At 42.7% G+C, this 18,476-nt stretch overlaps 1 protein-coding gene across 22 annotated transcripts in view; it reads right to left on the reverse strand.

Annotated features, from left to right (window-relative positions):
- The window catches only part of nfixb (nuclear factor I/Xb), a 114,357-nt gene that overhangs the window by 60,546 nt on the left and 35,335 nt on the right, over positions 1-18,476 (reverse strand). For 8 of the 22 annotated variants that reach the window (XM_057015793.1, XM_057015811.1, XM_057015796.1 and 5 more), the window contains one exon: positions 8,306-8,837. In XM_057015793.1, coding sequence (XP_056871773.1) covers positions 8,306-8,837 — 532 coding nt within the window. Of the gene's footprint in view, positions 1-8,305; positions 8,838-9,257; positions 9,497-9,532; positions 10,303-18,476 lie in introns of those variants that run through there. The other 14 variants (XM_057015795.1, XM_057015805.1, XM_057015808.1 and 11 more) reach the window with 12 other exon arrangements.

Raw genomic sequence — 18,476 nt, forward strand, 5'->3', positions numbered from 1 at the left:
ATTTATCCTGGACATTGCAGGACACAAATACCAAAAGCATGTGAAAGATGTAAATTAAAACAACTTTTATTTTGAGCAAGAGCATCTGTCATCTAACAAACTATGGAAAATGATATGCGAAAAAAGGGCACCGCCATGATTACTTGAATATTTTATAAGTAGCAGTTAAAAAAATAGTTGCTCTATATGTGGTATTTTAAATAAAACATGAGGCGTGTTTGTGTCCTTAAACAATTAAGTTGAAACTCCAATTAATAAACATCCAGAGTATGAAGGCTATAAGATTTTTTTTTTACATATGAGAGGTTTGCTGGAATCACTCTACTCATCAGGAGGATTTTCTAGGATCTAAATATAAAAACAGGCCTTGGAATAATACTTTAGCTGGTGGAAGAAAATCACCCTGGAATGGAGTAGTGAAGATAATGGGACCAGTCCTGGTGTTTCTTAAGTGTGAACAGTGTCTCATTAGGGTCTGTTTTACAGCCAGGCCAGAAGGGAAAGTACTGTAAACTTAAATGAAAAGGAAAAGCGAGTACGCAGCTGAAGGGGAAAAAGACTGCAGGGGTAAGAGATGCTCTCAGGACCAAAACCACAGATAACAATCTAACCGCACAATGAATGCTCGACTGCCCTGATTCAATGTCATCTTAAGTATATTTTTAATGTGAAGGGAGAGAGCGTGGCAGAGAGAACCCCTATCCACCTTTTCCTTTCATTCTCCTCTCCTCATTCAGATTTACTGCTCTTAAATTGTTTGCCCTCTGCTTTTAATGGCCATGTAGATCATCAGCTCTTAAAATAAACACCGAGGCTAGGATTACCTTCTCTATCACCGTTTCACTGAAGCAGAACACGCTCGCTCTGACTGTGACTCGCTGTGCTCCCTGCTTTATATTCATTCTCCAAGAACTGCCCTGTATGTTTGGATTGCTGGAGAAACACCACAGACTGAGCCAGAAGCACAATGGAAACTCAAGTGGAGACCCAAACCAGGGTGGTCTGCGTCTAATGCTGCAACAACTAAGAGTTGCCACACTAATGTCCAATAACAGCTCAGTCCATTTCGTACAGTAGAGAGCCAAATAAATGAATAAACATCCACACTTATATGAGTAAGTGCAGAAATAAAATGTTTTAAACCACTGGCAGCTCAAATGCCCAAGCTCAAGTCATTTAATGGAATACAGAACTTTTTTTTATACACAATAACCTTTTTAACTATAACAGTTTTGCAATGATAGATTGTACAGAGTGAAGAACCAGTGGGGTAAATTCAGTTGGGGCCACGTTTCCCCTCTTCCAGGACCACCACAGGTCATTTGAGTATATTGTTGCTCACGTTTCCTTGCAAATGTGAGCAGAGTCCATCAGGCATCAGGTGTAAAAGGGGTTCAGGTGCTCTGTGGGCTCAGAGCGGACGCTCGTGTGCTCAGTGGCAGTGACGCTTCAATGGCATAAGCATATGCATGGACGCATAGCTACTCAAAAACACATCACATACTTTTGAGCGAGCCACTAGGGAGGGGCCTTTGTCTTTTAAGAGGAGACTCACTTTGGGTTTAAAATAAAGGGGGCGGACACATGTTTAGGCTTAGGCCCGGACGTTTGGTTCCCCACAGACTTAAGGTAATGTTTCAGCTACACTGATGTGAAATGCCTCTGATTAGTCTGTTACAGGCTAATTCTACATCAATCTCAGCTATACAGAAACTGGGGAAGACGGGGAAAGTATTTACTAAATCAGAAGTCTTATACATTTTGGGAATAATTGAGTCTTTTTTTCTATTCATAGTTTCTTCTCTTCTAACCAAACCTTACATTAATAATCACCATTCCTAATCAGGGTCATGGGGGGGTGTAGTGGCCTATCCACATCTACACCCCATAGTAAAGCTAGTCCTTTGTCCTCACTTCCCCATGGAATCACATGGATCAATGCTTCCCTTTCTCTGGCAAAGTAATCCCATTCATATCTTGTAGTATTATCTGCCATTACTTCCCAACCTTGGCATTCTGAAACTGATCTTTGAAGTTGCCTCTCTTGTGTGATGCGGCCTGATTTCAAAATGTGGATTTTAAAACTTGTCGTCTGAGGCCAGATTTAGGGAGTGTGGTGGTTTAATTAGCCTATCTATGTGACTCGCTTTGCCCATCTGATTCTTCTTGGCGGTCACCTTCATGTTTATTGATAATACAGGTTGTAATCTCCAAAATACATGCAAAATACAGTTAACAAAACTCATGTAGACCGTGCGGACTGGCTTGGGGTCAAACAAAAAAACTGAATTACAAGTGAAGGAAAATCTGCTCTTAAATTAAAGGCATTTTTAAGTCTCCCTGGCTGTCATCCAATGTCAAAGATCCAGCAATAGTATATTTCCCTCAACAGAATACAAATGTACTCTTTGGAGCCAACATCCCATTCTGACTCTGAACCCTGTTAATGTAACGCAGCTACCTGAGACATTGCTTTGTTTTGAAACTCAACAGAGCTCTCTATACAGTAGGTGTCCCCTTCTTCATTTGCATATGTGTGGAGGATACCCTCTATGAAGTGAAAATGATCTGAACTGCTTCCTCTGGCAGAGCGCTTCGCTGCCGTTGTCCACACCGCGGGCCGTCATCTGTACTATATGGCCGCTCATCGTGCCAAAAAGCTGACACTTCTTGGCTAACACCCAGGAAAGGTGCACTGATCAAAGGAAAAAAGCCCGTGGAAACTACTCATCAGCCTGTCTGGACAATAATCCAGTGTCAGTGACTGGAGGAAAAGAGTTAACTGTTTCCTGCCCAGGACAGAGAAGACTAAATGAGAAATGCAGATCTTTCCTTTCATTCATCTAACCCTAACGCCATTTCATATTAAGAGGGAACCATTTACACACAAAAAAGCCGTATTGGCACATTGTACTCACAAAATCAAGTGTCTCAGTTCAGGATCAAGTGAGTGCGTTCATAACCTGTGCAGAGACTCTGAAACAAAACTTTTTATTCCAACGGGGAAAAAAACCCCAAACTTGTCACACATAAAGCCATAAATAACAATAATCAAAAGGATGGAGCGGAACTTAGAGTCGATTTCTTCCATTCCATGCTGAGGACTGGGAACAGGACCCCCCACCTCTGCAACCCCCATATATTCATTCTGTTATTTCAGGGAACAAAAGCGGGGCTCTTGAGGCCATGGGTGGATCCATGAAAGGAAGAAAGGAGTCCTGCTCCAGGTCCTGGCTGAATAGAGGCCTTTCACACATAGAGAGGCCTGTTTACTCTTCCTCAATAATGGCTCTAATTTTATGATCATTATTGAGTAATCCCGTCAACCCCCACATCCCGCGATTAACGCGCTCTGCAATCAGTCAAGGCACCACTCGGAAAATCAGGTGCTTTTTATATATTATATTATATTATATTATATTATATTTATTATATTATATTATATTATATTATATTATATTGTATTGTATTATATTACTCTCTGATTAGAGAGGAGCTGTTTTTAAGCCTCCATTTTGTTGTATCTCTCAGCAAGCACTATCACACCTTAAACTGGTGGAACATTCTGGAAAGAGAAACATTTTCTTTGCAGTTTTATGTCTAATTTATTTATCATCTCGAGATAAGACCAAAATTTTTACATGTTTGGTACACTAAGAAAAAGCAAATACAGCAGCAGTGGGGAAAAAAGAGTTAAGGAGAAAAAAAGGAAATAGGGGAAATGTAAATAATGAGAGAAAGAAAGGGATCAGAAGAAGACAAGTTGGCAGAGACTATGTCGTTTTGAAAAGCTGGCACCTTCTAAACAGAGCTGTAGCTGTGGGTGCCAAATCCTGCCAACCAAGCCCACTAGCCTGAATATCTGCCCTCCCTCTCTCTTTGTTTTCAGCGTGGCATTTTGCATCATCTCCATTCTTTGCTCCTCTTTTTGCTTTATATCAGTGTTCAGAATCTTCCTAACAGCAAGGAATGACATTTACAACAGTTAAATGAGAGGACAAATAAAGAACTGGAAGACATTTATTCATTCATAATTTGGGGCAGATTTCAAGGATTTTATTCTTTTACCCGAGCAGCTTTTGTTTCGATATAACTGCCTTTTTTTTTTTTTTTTTTTTTTTTAAATCTTGTGATGAATTTGAATTAAAACAAAAATCTAGGCAGTGACCAGGACCAGCGTTCTGTCGTGGCATGGTGCTCCCATCCTGATTTCTGTGTGGATAGAGCTGGCCCGATTACAAGATGGTGTGCTCTGCTCCACTGGACCACGAGAGGAAAGCAAGAGGCACAGTGAACAGAACGGAGCTGGAAGAAGGACGTTCAGAAAATGATGCCGTCTCTTCCTCTGCTTTTCTGGCTGCTCCGCCGTCTTAACCTCTCCTCTTTGGCTCAAGTGGCCCCAAACATGTGATGCGTATGTTTTAAAAGATTTCTGACCTGGCTCCTGTGGGGAGCTGACGAGTTGCTTCCACATATTTGCATGTAATAAAATTAGGCTGTGTTAATTTCTACAAAAAAAAGTCCTGGAACATGTGCAGCTTTTTAGATTTGTTAAGCATTTTTAATACCATGTTTGATTTCAAATACCTATGTTTGGGGCTTTTTTTTAGACACATATTCATATTTTTTGACTGTGCAGAAATTAATAAAAGAGCTGAACTGCTAAATTAACAAAAGAGATAGCACAGCATTAATTTATTAGCTTTAATTAAACAAATAATTAAAAATCACTGTACAGTGAAATTAGGAAATAAAGCAAATCCTTCTTGCCTGCAATAAGAACTTTCTGGTACAAGGCATTTTTCTATTTGCAAAGCTAGGACCTGACCTTTGTTTCCAAATTAGACTTAATTCGATCATATACTCAGCCTTTTGTGTATTTTTCCAGCATTATTCACTAAACTGGATAATTACAGCGAATATGAAGCAGGTTGGCCTGCTACCAAGCCCGGAAAGCTGCTCGGGCCTATAGAGCGGTGGAAGGTAGCGAGAGATCTGCAGAAGGTGGTCAGAGGATTGGAGAGGAACGTTCCAGGTCTTTACACCGAATTATCTGGAAGGCCGATCGCACTGGAATAATCTATTTACCCACAATTCCTCAGATTTTACACACTCTTCTTTTTCTATTCGCCATCTTTATGTGAAACACCCAATTCAAAAACGTATGAAAAAACTGGGAGCTCTGAAATCGTTCCAACTCGGGACCGTAAGAGGGCCCCATGCCTCCGTGCCTATTAAAAACGCCAGCGTGTCACTGACAACATCCCACCACGAGAACCGTTCACCAGACCTCAAACTTTATTGGCTACATTATTCCATTTGACAACAAAACATAGGGGAAGTTTCCGCTGCGAGTGTCGGAGCAGCAGTGATTTTTCACACCACATGAATGGAACTCCCTCGGCAGCACCACTCTCGTTTCTGTGTCGGCCTGGGTTACCTACCAGTGCCAGCACGGCGGCCCACGGTGCCAGAGACTGAGCTGGAATTTCCTCTTATTATTTAATCATTTGGATTTTTCTTCCGCAGCACTGTCACAAATCCTGACTGCCTTATAAACGCACTCACTAGAAAAATATTTGTGGTAAAAAGGGAACATTACACAGTCTTATTTAGTTACTTACACATTATATAACATGATCTGATAACTTCACCTTCTTTTGAAGCTCAGGATATTGGGCAAAGTAGATAAGATGTGCTTGATGGATTAGCATGGCATGCTGGCATTAGGTCTCTCATTCTGGCTGCCTGTTGAGTACACTCTTTGTTCCCTTCTTTAAAAAAAACATCCTCTAGCAGACAATCTGATGAGTAAATGAACGTCCCCAGAGCAGCACACAACCACCATGTCGACCTGATTTGGACAGTTCTCATTCTTTTACTCTTTTGAATGAAAGAAGTTATGAGGTGGCTCATAACATAAAGGACAAGAGCCAGAGTTACGACATTAATTTTGCATTATTAAGTGACTTGGAATTTTTTGGTGGTATCAGCTCAAATGAGACCCGGTAGTCTGTGCTGAGTGTATTGTGATATCTATTAAAAGGTTCGTGAAGAGGCTGTTTTTGGTAGCAAGCTGCAGCTGTGGACAAGAAGCAGAACAGCGTATGCTGGCTGTGATCTGTCCCAGGTCTCAATGCCCCGCCTGGATGGGCCCAAGACTATAATTGGACAAAAGCAAAGACACATTCTGTACAGTAGAAAAGCAGAAAGCGAGGAGGAGTTTGTATCTACCGGTACTATTGTGTCAATCATGCCATTTGAAATCGTGGACCCCCCTCCTTCTTTTGCCGTGCAGCTGGTGACAGTGACATCATAGGGACAAGAGTGAGGCTGCCCTCCAATCATCACGCCTGGCAACTGATAGCTTCCGCAAGACAGACACCCTAGAATCGGGAGCTAAGAATAAACTGTAACGCTGCCACTGCAAAGGTTAGAATGAAGCCACTGTCTGTCTGTCCTCCATAAACTCTACTTAACCCCCCAGCCCAGCCTCTGGGAAAACACAGGAATCCCAGCCAGCACAAACTGAGTTTTTTTTGTTTGTTTGGTTTCTAACGCTTCTTCTGTTCCATTCCTCTACGTGCAAATTGTTGTGCGCAAGCAGCCGAGGACCACTGCAGATTTTAGGATTGAGCTGGCCTCATAAAAAAATCTTGAAATGCCTCTTTAAGTAGCGGTCTGTTCATTTTAATGCCAAAAAGACACCGTGTCCCTTTTACGCACACATATGTGAAAATCTCTGAAGTATAACATATAGAAAAGGAGATTTCGAAATAAAGATAGGTGCAAAAAGACAACGCTTTGCCAATCTGTTTCAGGGCAGTGGTATTTCGGCAGTGATAGAGATTTTATGGCGAGGACCACCAGGCTGTGCTGGGAGCTAATCTGAGCTGCAGTTCGCCATGGCGCATTGTGGAACAGGAAGAGGTGCTCGGGAGGCCCCACAAACTCAAGCAGAGTTACACACTGAGCTGAAAGGAGCCTGGTGAGAGAAGCTGTTCTACAGAGGAACGCAGCTCTTCCCTGCCAAGGAGAAGAATTAAGGTCCTGTAATGACAATTCAGGCCATAGTGGAAGAACCAGAGCAATGCAAAGTGCAGGATGGGTGACTTTGTTTGTTCTGACAGAGATTTATCTGTAAATGCACAACTGGTGGGTACAGAGAACAGTGAGCAGTTGTTCTTGTGCTAACTTCCTCATGTGGATATAGCACTTGAAATTTCAATGCTAATCTGACAGCTAGTTCGGTGTGTGTGTGTGTGTGTGTGTGTGTGTGTGTGTGCGTGTGTGCGCACGTGTGTGTATGCATGCATACATGCATGTGTGTGTAAGAATAAATATTCGACAAGTATGGCCACAGTAATTTGATGTGTTATTCTATAATTGACATTTACAAATCATTATTCTAGCAAATGTAAGATATCCTTTCAAAAAATATTTTAAATGAATTAATAATCAAGGATTTATATTTAATTAATAATTAATACTTCCGCAAAAATAAAGTCTGTCTTCTTAAATACTAAATCCTAATTTTTTGTTCACACTGAATATATACGTAAAACAAATATCGAGCCACAAATGGAAGACTTAACTGAAAGAAGGACAAGCTTCAGGCTTTGTGGAGCATGAATGAGCTGTGTTTGAGAAAAACACCCGTGTGTGTCAGCCCCAACGTGTGTGTGTGAGCGTATATACAGCTGAGACCAGAGACGAGCCTGCTCTCCCTGCCCACTAAACTATCTGGGACTGGGCCAGCTGTCATTGCACTCTCCTGACCACCACACACACACACACACACACACACACACACACACACACACACACACACACACACACTCATCGCGATATTACCAATCTCACAATAACATACACACGGATTAGAACCACATGACAATCTGCCTCACACACAAACTGCACATATGCACATGCATGCTCACACAGATAAACAGGTTTGCAGATGCTTTTGTTTACCAATGGCACTGGGATACATGCGTATTTGGATTTAGACAAATTTGCTCCCAAATACTTGAACAAATGTACAAGCACAAACATATCTTCGGGCAAATACAGGTTCTAAGCCTGGCTGTCTAATCCTCAGAATATCAGAAAACATTTTGTTTTAAAGCTTACATTTGGTGGACCGGCCAGTGAAAAGTCCAATTTTTACCGTTGTCAACATTTTGATATTGGATTTATCAAAGACTCTGATAACATTTGCTCGGCTCAGTTTAATCTGTGGCTACCACATTAGATGGGTGTGTGTGAGTACAGCCGACGCTCTGGCCACGTTATTCCCACATACCTGGTGTGTGGACGAAGTAGGCCAGGTAGAGATCCAGCTCCTTGACCGTCACTCCGATGTGGTGCGGCTGGACACACAGGCCGTGGTTGGAACACTGGGGTGACTTGACCAGCCGCTCACCGTCTGTGCTCTCCAGGGGGCTTCCCTTGAACAGGATGACCATCACCAGGTCCAGCCGCCACACCTTATCGGCCTGGCGGAGGCAGTCAATGCGGCGGATCTTGCCCTTCTGGTCAGGATTGGACAACACACAGCAGGGGGGCTTCTTCCCTGTAATGGTGAGCACAAAGTCCTCACGGAACTCTGGGCGAATGTCCTTGCGGAGCTTGGCCAGTAGGCGCGAGGCCCACTTCTGCTTGATCTCTGGCTTCTCCCCCAGCAGCTCGTCCTTCACGGCGCGCTCCTCATCCTTGCTCATCCTCTTTTCGTGCTTCTTGAAGTACTTGCGCTTACGGGCCTGCAGGTTGAACCAAGTGTATGAGAAGGCACGGACATGGGGGAGGAGGGCCTCAATGAAGGGATGAAATTCATCCTGAAGAGAGAAAAAGAAAGTCCGCGTTAGAAGGCAGAAAGAGCAGACTGAATTTCAAAAATAAATCTCTGCTAATATTATTTGAAATAAAAAGGAAACAGTGTGAAATGCAAAATTACACAAAAGCTCTGTTTCTAGTAAAATTATAATCGTGCAAAATAAAATAAAAATCAATTCAGAAAAATGTAGAATAGATGCTAAATTAAACATCATCTTTAGATATAAATATACATCTAGAATTATTAAAAGTAAAAATAAATCTGAAAATTATAATGTAACAGTTAACATCCAAGGCATCGCCAGCACAACAAATGCATAAAAATTCAAATCCAGAAGCGAATGAAAAGCTGAGCCAAGTTGCGCTCCCATCGTGTTCCGCTGCAGAAGAAAACAAATTGTTATTCTGTGGTACCGTAATACCTTCACTACATATCTCTGAGCAACAAAGCCCAGATCTCGCCACAGCGCTCCTGTGCCAGGGTTGCCACACACCGGTCGCTCACCACCGCCAAGCTTTGCCGCCACAAGACCGCTGTTGAAATGTGCTGCTAAAAGATCAGCCATACCATTTCCTATCTCTGCTACCATGCAAGGGAGCTCCAACCAGACTCACATTTCCACAACAAACTGAAAGCAGACAGAAATCACTACAGAAAAGCACACTACAAGTAGAAGACAGACGGCCTGGTAGTTACCATTTTGCACTCTCATCATAAATTTGGCAGAGCGTATAAAGTGAAAAAAAAAAATCTCCTGCACCAGTTTTTTCCCCCTCCTGCGCTCCCCAATGTAAAGCAAGTGCTGGTTTGGCAGAGTGCAGAGAATTAGCAGATGAAAAAAAAAAAAAAATTATATATATACTAATTCACAGAATATGCTTCCGGAGAAAGTAGGTGAATATTTAAAATCATTAAGATTTTAAGAATTCCCCACAGAAAGACTAGCAGTTAGGAAAAAAGAAAAGAAGATTTTTTTTGAAAAAATGATAAGAAGTTAAGAAAAATGTTTTTTTTAAAAAATAAATAAGAAAGGATCAATGCCTTTAAAAAAAAAACAACAACAAAAAAAACCGCCTTGGCAAGTGTAATTGGTGGTGTCTGTTCTGATCCCTGGGCCCGGCTCAAGTCTCACACACACGCACACACAGATGGGGGTGCCAGGGAGAGCAGAGCACAGAATAGGGAGGAAAAAAAAGAGCCAAATCAATGTTGGACGAGCGCATACGACCGCTGGCAAAGCCGAGTGCTGCTTCTTTTTTCCCCTTTTCTCTCCAACTCTCTCTCTTTCCCTTTCTGCTTTTCGCTCTCCGTCTCTCGTCCTCTCCGCGTTCTTTCCCCAACCATTGCTTGAGCCTCTGCCAACACAAGTAGGGCCCACCTATTTGGCAACGAGAAGCCTGTAGCCCAGCCAATGCGTTCGCTTCAAGAGCTGAAAGGGAGGAGGAAAAAAAGAGAAAGGAGAGGGTGGGGAGGGGTGTAGTGGCGAGAGAAAGAGTGAGCGAGGGGGAGCAGGTGGGAGGGTACGGGAGCTAGCCGCCTTGTCCGATGCTGCACAATTTTGCCAAATCGACAAGTTCCACTATGACACGGAGGGAAAGTTCAGGGGAGTGAGCCGTCTCCTGCACCAATCGCCCTCGAGCCAGCCTCCATCTCTCACGATGGCAGCCATCCGCCACCTCCACCGGTCGCCCTCCTCCTCCCTGCTTGCATAATGCCACCTTGGCAGAGGATGGCAAAGAGGGGACACACAGCTTCTGAATCCCTCTAGACCCCACCGGCGGCAGCTGCTCACGGGTTTTACCACAGCAAACAAAGAGGGAGAAACAAACCCGAGGAGCCTCAGCCTGCACACGCAGAAATCGATTTGCAGGCAGAATACAGAAATGGTTACAGAAACTGAGGCAGGGGTGGGGGTGGGGGGGTGGGGAGACAGAGGTAACAGAATCTGCCTTTGGAGGCAAAGAGTGTGTCCTGTGAAATCTCAAGTCCTGGTCCCTTCTTGAGCGACCCGCCCCCCCGCCATCCCCATACACACACACACACACACACACACCAAGCTTTTGCGTGTGAAAATGCACAGCGATGCGCTGCCATGTTGCCTCATCACAGAGCACACAAGGCTGCACCTGCTGTCTGAAAAGCTGCTGCATCAGTGAACACCAACCGTGTGAGCCGAGATCTGCTCAGACTACAAAATATATATTATCACTACAGTTCACGCCTGGATCATATCCACACGCGCCTGACATTTAGTAGTACGTGATCAAAATAAACGCAACTGTTAAACATTTGATGGCTGCATCCCTGTAACTACTGCGAGAACTGATCATTTTTGATCACTCCTCTAACAAAAACATGCTATTTGAGCACAGGACGGCACCTGACAAAATTTAAACGTGTAAATATATATGCTCAAATGAAAAATAACTGCTGTTTGACCAATTTCAAAACCACAGACTGAGGGTTGGGGTAGTTTCATTTGTATGCAGAAGGTAGTAATTAGTATTTCTAAGGAACAGGACATAACAGAATGCTTGAAAATAGCTGTTTGGACCCGAATTCATCAGCCTCCCATCCTCATGAGCCCAGATCACATCACCACAGGGGCCAAAGCACCATCAGCCCCTGGTCACCCTGCCCCAAAGGTTCATCCAAAAACAAAGGTTTCATCTGAAAAAAGACATGTTTTATTTTGTATTTCACAAACTTATGACACCCGTCTGTGCATCAAGTCCCCAGAACAAAGGAATCAGAGTTCAGCTGCATTCAGGACCCACACAGATCCAGGTTGATGCACATTTAAACACGTGCATCCAGCCTGGCTGCCGTGACGCAGGGTCGCGTACACGCACGCTCACACGCACGCAGAGGAAAATTAATGCATTATTTACCTGTTTAAATGGCAACTAAATGCAGCCTTTTCTCGGTGCAGAATAAAGCGAACGAATGCACGTTTTAACACCATTACTAATATAACGTTGCAGGTGCCAGATCGCTTACTTGCGTGGCAATTAATCAAGATAATTAGGAAATTTTAAATGGTATTGAAACTTTACCCCGTTCTGCCCTTATAATTAGCTGTCAACCTTCATGGCATTGTTGCAACCTCCTGTTTCTGGTGTCATTACCTACAATCTAAGTCACAAATAATTAGCAACCAAACATTCTCCGCTAATCGTCGCAGCATTAGCCAAAACCAAACAAAAAGGTCAAACAGTCCCAACGCGAGATTCTCTAATAGACTGAAAGCGAAGCAATTAAAGTCACAGATTATTTTCCACCGACATGTTTCTCTGGCTAATCCACTTAAAATATCATCCAAACTCTGTTTAATAAGACGAAAAACTCAGCCAAAACTATTAAAAATGCGTCATCATTTTCTTCCCCGTTCTCCCGTCTCTTCTCGCAGGGCACTTAATATATGAATACTTCAAAAAGAGTTCATGCAGTCTGCCAGAAACTACATGGAAATGAAGTGGGGGAGAAGACGAGCTGGCACTAAAAAAGTTACATATTTTGTCTTTTACCGCTATCAGCCAGAAATGTGTCTGACCCACAAGACTGAGGCCGCCGCACGTAAACGCACCACGGCGGACTCAAAGCGCTTCATTGTTTTTAAATTACGCACTTTTTGCCGCAGTACACACACATGCACGCACACACATATATTGCATATATATATATTGCATCTGTGCACTGTAAGACAATAAGACAAAAGAAAGTATTTCAACGTCTTTTATTCTACGATTCTCCTCAGGCTGACTGAGGAGGTGGCTGCCAACTTCAAATTAACTCTTTCAGTCAAGATAGAAAAGAAAAAAGCAGGTACACATTTAGATGGAGAGTTCTTTCTTTCTTTCTTATTTTTCTTTCTTTCTTTCTTTCTTTCTTTCTTTCTTTCTTTCTTATCATAATAGTGATGTGCTGCTGTTCCATTTTGGGTCATTTGCACAAATAAAGTAACTTCCCGTGCTACAGCAACAATCTCATAATTTACACGTTTGGCCCTCCTGCAGATATCACACACTGTTTTATTCTTTTTCCACATATGAAAAAGACTTGTGCAGATGCTCATTAGAAGTCTTGCTCTTCTTATTTTGATGGGAGACTCTAGCGCTTGTTAAATAAAAAAAACCTTTCCCCCATAAATGTATTTAAAATGATGGAAAATATGATACATATAAAAGCAATCAGTATGTGTTTAGTTTTTATTCAGCCAACCTTGTCTGACTTTTTAAGAACTCATCTAAATTCCCAAACCTCAAGCCAACTAATCAAAATTCTGGCACAGTAAAAAAGTATAGCTTGAGTTTTGTTTTTTGCTCTTTTTTGTGTTATACTACATAAATGACTGAGTGTTTTGCTTAGTAAAAATGCTCCTTAATTTAAATGAGCGTTACACAGATTTTTGAAAAGCTCAGCAAATAGATAAAACGGTTTCCTCAGTCTGCCCCATAACGCCCTGCAGGGCCCACCATCCTTCTTTGTCCTGCTCGTCCTCCAGTACCTGACCTGGCCCAGGACGAGCTGCATCTCATTAGACCAATTAGACCATGGTCGGTATAACCTGGGCGCCATGCGGCATAGCCTTTCATTAGCGTAGCCTTGCGTCTGGTGGGGCTCGGTTCCGTCTTTTCGAGGCCAGCAGAGTGTCCCTGACCCTGGATGAAAACCCGATGCTGCTTCCTCTGACCCTTCTGGTTCAGCCCACTGACAGAGAGCCAGAGTAGAGAGGCAGCTGGGGAACGTTGAGGTCCAGCCAATCAATGCGTAATGTGCAATCAAACTGAGTGGGTAAAGTAAATTAAGTGAAAGGATCTGGATTCAGACACAAAAAATATTATATATATTTTGTCAATTTTGCTATCAAATTGCGTAGCCCCTCGACTCAATATTTACACATCACATTTTTTTTCGATTTTTGAGATACAGTAAGCAGGGTGTCGGTAAATAACTCTAGAAATAAGCTTGCTAAAATAGAAGGGGGGGGACCTCAATATTAAACCCTTTGCCCCCCCATAGCTGTTTTGAAGAACCCTTTTGTATTTAAAAGTTCTTCTCCACAAAGGCTTCCCTGGATCACAACTAGTCTTACACAAACCATTCTGATTGAGATTTGCACTGGAACCAACGGGATTTTGCAGGAACAAATGGGTCTGGCTTCTTCAAGGTTTGCGATACACTACTAACTGGGAGGGGGCACATGACTCAGGACAAAGTGAGTAAAAAAAAAAAACGCCCCCGCACGGATAATGTAAAAGATGTGTTGTTGGGATCAGCGACGCGCTTCGGTTGCATTCCCAGTAGTTTACAAACCAGCGCGTTACTATGTGTGAAAAATCTGCAAGCAATTTGTGGCGGCTGTGTGCTAACATGCCCGGGGTGAGCTGTGTGTGTGTTGGGGGGTGTTTGGGGACCAGCTGAGGAAGAGACACGCACGGCCACATTCCAGTCCCACACTGCAAAACCAACTCTGACCCACTGGCTCCCGATTCACTGCTGCCGCCTCAGTGCAACAACATTAAGAACCCACCATCCATGGGTCTTGGGATGAAAGCTAAATTACTGATCTGATGTGTGCGAAGTGAATGAAACTCCCACATTAAGCATGTGGCAAGCAAATATGGTCTGGTCACACCGCAAAAAAATGGCTTTGAGACTTTCACTAATTTTTTATGTACTGTTTTGGGTTTTAATTTTAAGCAGCAGTTTTACTTTTAGCTGGGGACAGCGAGCTGTGAATTTCAATGTCTGGCAAACGCGCTAGGTGACATATAAAACACACCTCCGGGTTATTTTGTGGTAAAACACGAGAGGCTTAAGTGCTCTAACGGGTTACTCAGCACCTCATTTTTAAATTTGATTCACTGGTGATCCGGTTCTTCTTTCTATAATGTGACAATTACGCATTGTGTCTGGAACAAGCCACGATTTCATCAGCAAAGATCAAAATGACAATGCAGCCAAAATGTCTTTGAAAAGAGACAAACTTTCACGCTGCAGCCAGTTTTTTGCAGTATTTGGCTGATGGAGGGTGCTAATTTACACACACACGCACGCACACACACACACAAAGGCATCATAATGGATAAACAGCGCAGCTTGGCCTGCAACAAAGACATGCATTTAGCAAATTCATTCTCTTTGATACAGCCTTCTTCTTTAGGTTTGATGGAAGCCAATCCATTTTTAATGACTGCATCAGGAATGTTCCATCACCACAGAAGCGAGATATCACGGCGTTATAAGAGCAGATGAGCGGCCGTGGCCCGCTGGACCTCGCCATGCACTGCATTATCTTTGATCTGCATAGTCTGGTTGACATGCATCACAGAGAATTACAAGCGCATTGATTCATCAATGGGCTGAGGGATGTTACACCATAACCTCTCTTATGAAAAGATCCCTTGGAATTAGAAATTTCAACACGGCCCGAAATGAAAAGGATCGTCAGGTTCATGTGTTAACTTGCCGCCAAATAAAGCTGTAGGGCTTTGCTCATCTTTTCAAATGGATGAGTGTGAAATGCCAACGACAGCCTTTCACACACGGCTGGGAGAAGAAAGTGAGCTCAAACAACACGGCGGTGTTTCCAGAGCAGAGAAGAACAGCACCCCGAAGCAGAACGCCGTTGTTTGGCCCGTTTGGAGGTAAATCCGATCGGGAGCGGGCAAATGATGTAAAACTCCTCCTGAGACTCCAAAAGGGAATTTGTCTTCTCTACTTCCAACACACCAGGATTATTTAATGCAACACAAAGTAGTTTTCTACACTCAGTGAATTTGCTATAGTAATTCTGAGCGTATCGTAACTTTATCACAAACAGTAAAAGAGAGAAAAAGTAAGAAGTAAAAAAGAGAAATGTAGATCTTTGTCGTCAAGGGAGCGCGGCCTCTTTATATTCAGTACTTTATTCTCATCGATACTACGGAAGCTATGACATCTACCAGGTTATGTGTATAATCTGATGATTAGATGTTAACTTTATGCTAATACGTTTCTATTTAACCCGCAACCCAAACAATCTTGGTGGTGAGCGTTTTACCAAATATACAGGGGAAAAAAATAAGCCGCCACAAATTAAAATGTGGGGTAGAATGGAGTCATTCTGTGTTGTATGTAATGTGTATGGAGATAATTCAGATTCTGACATGACAAAAAGGAAAGATGGCGTCAGGATTTCCCGGTTCGTAGGAGCTGAAGGATGAGATTCAATGAAGTACTTAATTGGATTTAAAGGAGTTCAAAACAACTTGTTAGCAAATTTAAATGTTGCTGGGCAACTGTGTGGCAGTTCCCTTCAATAATCCAATAATATCATTTAGAATAATGCATGTGTCACAGGACCTCCTTGTCTGTCTTGTATTTTCATGACGTGTGGTTTCTGTGGGCAGCGCTCGGCTGCTCAATGTCCAAAATCTGAAGTAATTGGCTGAATTTCACTGGTGCGTACACACATCACTGTGTAGAATACCATGAATTAATCATGTGCTGAAAAGAAAGAAAATCTAATAATAATGTATAAAAAAAAACCCTAATGCCAACAATAATAAACAAGGGTATTAAACTTATTTCATGCTTGCCAGTGAATGGTTGTAATGCACATTTTATTAGCTTTATTAGCTTTTGCGGCCGTCGTGCTTATGGATTCTGACTACTTGGTGTAATGATGGACCAAGGTCAACGGGACATCTTAAAAATTATATCATATTGTGAATGGCATTAAACATCATCAGTACTAAAACGGAATCTAATGGCATGATTCAGGCAGCACAAACTCAAATGAGCATAACTAAATGCAATGTTTTGTTTTTTATGTTATATATTTAAAAGTATAAATTTTGTGGCTTTCATAAAAGGTTAGTCTGTAAAGTCTGAGGAGGTTTTACCCACTTTTTTAAAATATCCTGAGAGGCCAGAGATGTCAAATAATCGTCCCATCCACTGTCCATGCATGACATCACCACCACAGCCGGCTCTGCCACACACGCACATACACGCGTGTGCACACACAAGCACACACAGGCACACAGGGCCTCCTGTCTGCAGTTGTCTTCGGGCGTGTTTGTCCGCGTGCAAATTTCAAATTTTACTCAACCGGAATGCCGCATCGTGCTAAATCAACATTTTAGCCTCTCCTGGATGCTTAGGGACTCAGGGTGGAGACGGGATGAAACCGTGTAGGTCAGAAACTTTCTGGGTGACGTGCTGATTGCTCGCAGCACAAACTCCGCAGCAGGCCAGAGTCGGTTAGAAAGAGGAGTAAAGGCTAGAGGAAAGTAAAGCCCACAACTAATGCAGAGCTGAACGCTTTGCAATCAGACAAATAAAGGGGCAATCTAGCACACAATCAAACTAGAGATTTAGCCTGCTCTCCTGCCAACAGCTAGGGACCTCCTCTTTCTGAACAAGGGATGCACTATGGACTACACCCCCCTCTTTCTCTCGCTCCAGTCTCTACTCTCTGCCAGTCTGAAAGGCGGGATGCCAACCTTTTCCACCATTGGGCATGTTGCCCTGCCCTTTATGCAAATGCTTTGCCGCAATCCCTATCTAACAACCCCCACTGTCTCTCCCACCACGTCTGTGCACTATATATTCTATTTTATCTTTACACGCTTCCTTTTAAATCAGCCAAGTATCTGAGCTTATGCCATAGCCACGAGTTATTAATTAAACCCTAATGATCAGCGGTGTTGAATTCCTGAATGAAACCGAAAGCTCCGTGCGTGCGTGCAGCCCTTTAAGGGGCGCTTTGTTTGGTGCCCTCCGCGACCAAAAAGCTGCATCCAGGGGCGGATATTTGACAGAGGTGTGGTTATAAATGTCTGCAGGAGCCCCGATAAAGACTGACAAAATGACGGGGGTAAATACAATGACGAGGAGGGCAGATATTTGAATAATAGGAAAATAAAGTAAACAAAGGGAGATAATTAACAACAAATATCCTCTCCCTCAAGGAAACTGCAGTCTCATTGACGCAATTCCAGCCAGTTCTGTGCAATCTTCCAGTTTCATCTCCACATGAGGTTTCTTTGACCATTTATCTGAGTTTTCTGTGGGTGTCAATCATCACTGCAGGGTCCTGTGTAAAACAAATGCAGATCCATGCGTCACCGTTTCATTGTCTGTGCCTGTAAGAATGCAGATAAAGACTGTGAGAAAGGGCTTACCAACAAATCAATACGAACCAAATCACCAAGAAACTCCAGCAAGCACCATTACTTAAAGTTGTAAGGCAGTTCGGAGCAACACAATTTAAAAAGAGACTAACAAAAGCTTCAATTCACTTTCAATTATCATGCCATGATTATCATGAATAATGAATTGTTGCCCAACGTGGTTCATAAATATCTCTGTGAACCAACAAAGGAAAGAAACCAAACTCAAAAAGAAAATCCCAGACAAAAAAAATGTATAATGTAAGAGACTTCCATTTATATTAGATTATATCGCAAGTAGGTTATTATCTAAATATTTATTATTTGAATACTTTCATCTGCTGAAAGCCAAGAACATTGGTGTGTTTTACACAATGGTTAAAATGAACGGCGATCGCAGCTTTGTTCCGCTTTGGCTCTATGGGAACCATCCAGGTTTGGATGGATTCAAGCCACCACAAAGCAGGACAAACCCTGCA

This window comes from Takifugu flavidus, chromosome 18 (genome assembly GCF_003711565.1).
Source record: "Takifugu flavidus isolate HTHZ2018 chromosome 18, ASM371156v2, whole genome shotgun sequence".
NCBI lineage: Eukaryota > Metazoa > Chordata > Actinopteri > Tetraodontiformes > Tetraodontidae > Takifugu > Takifugu flavidus.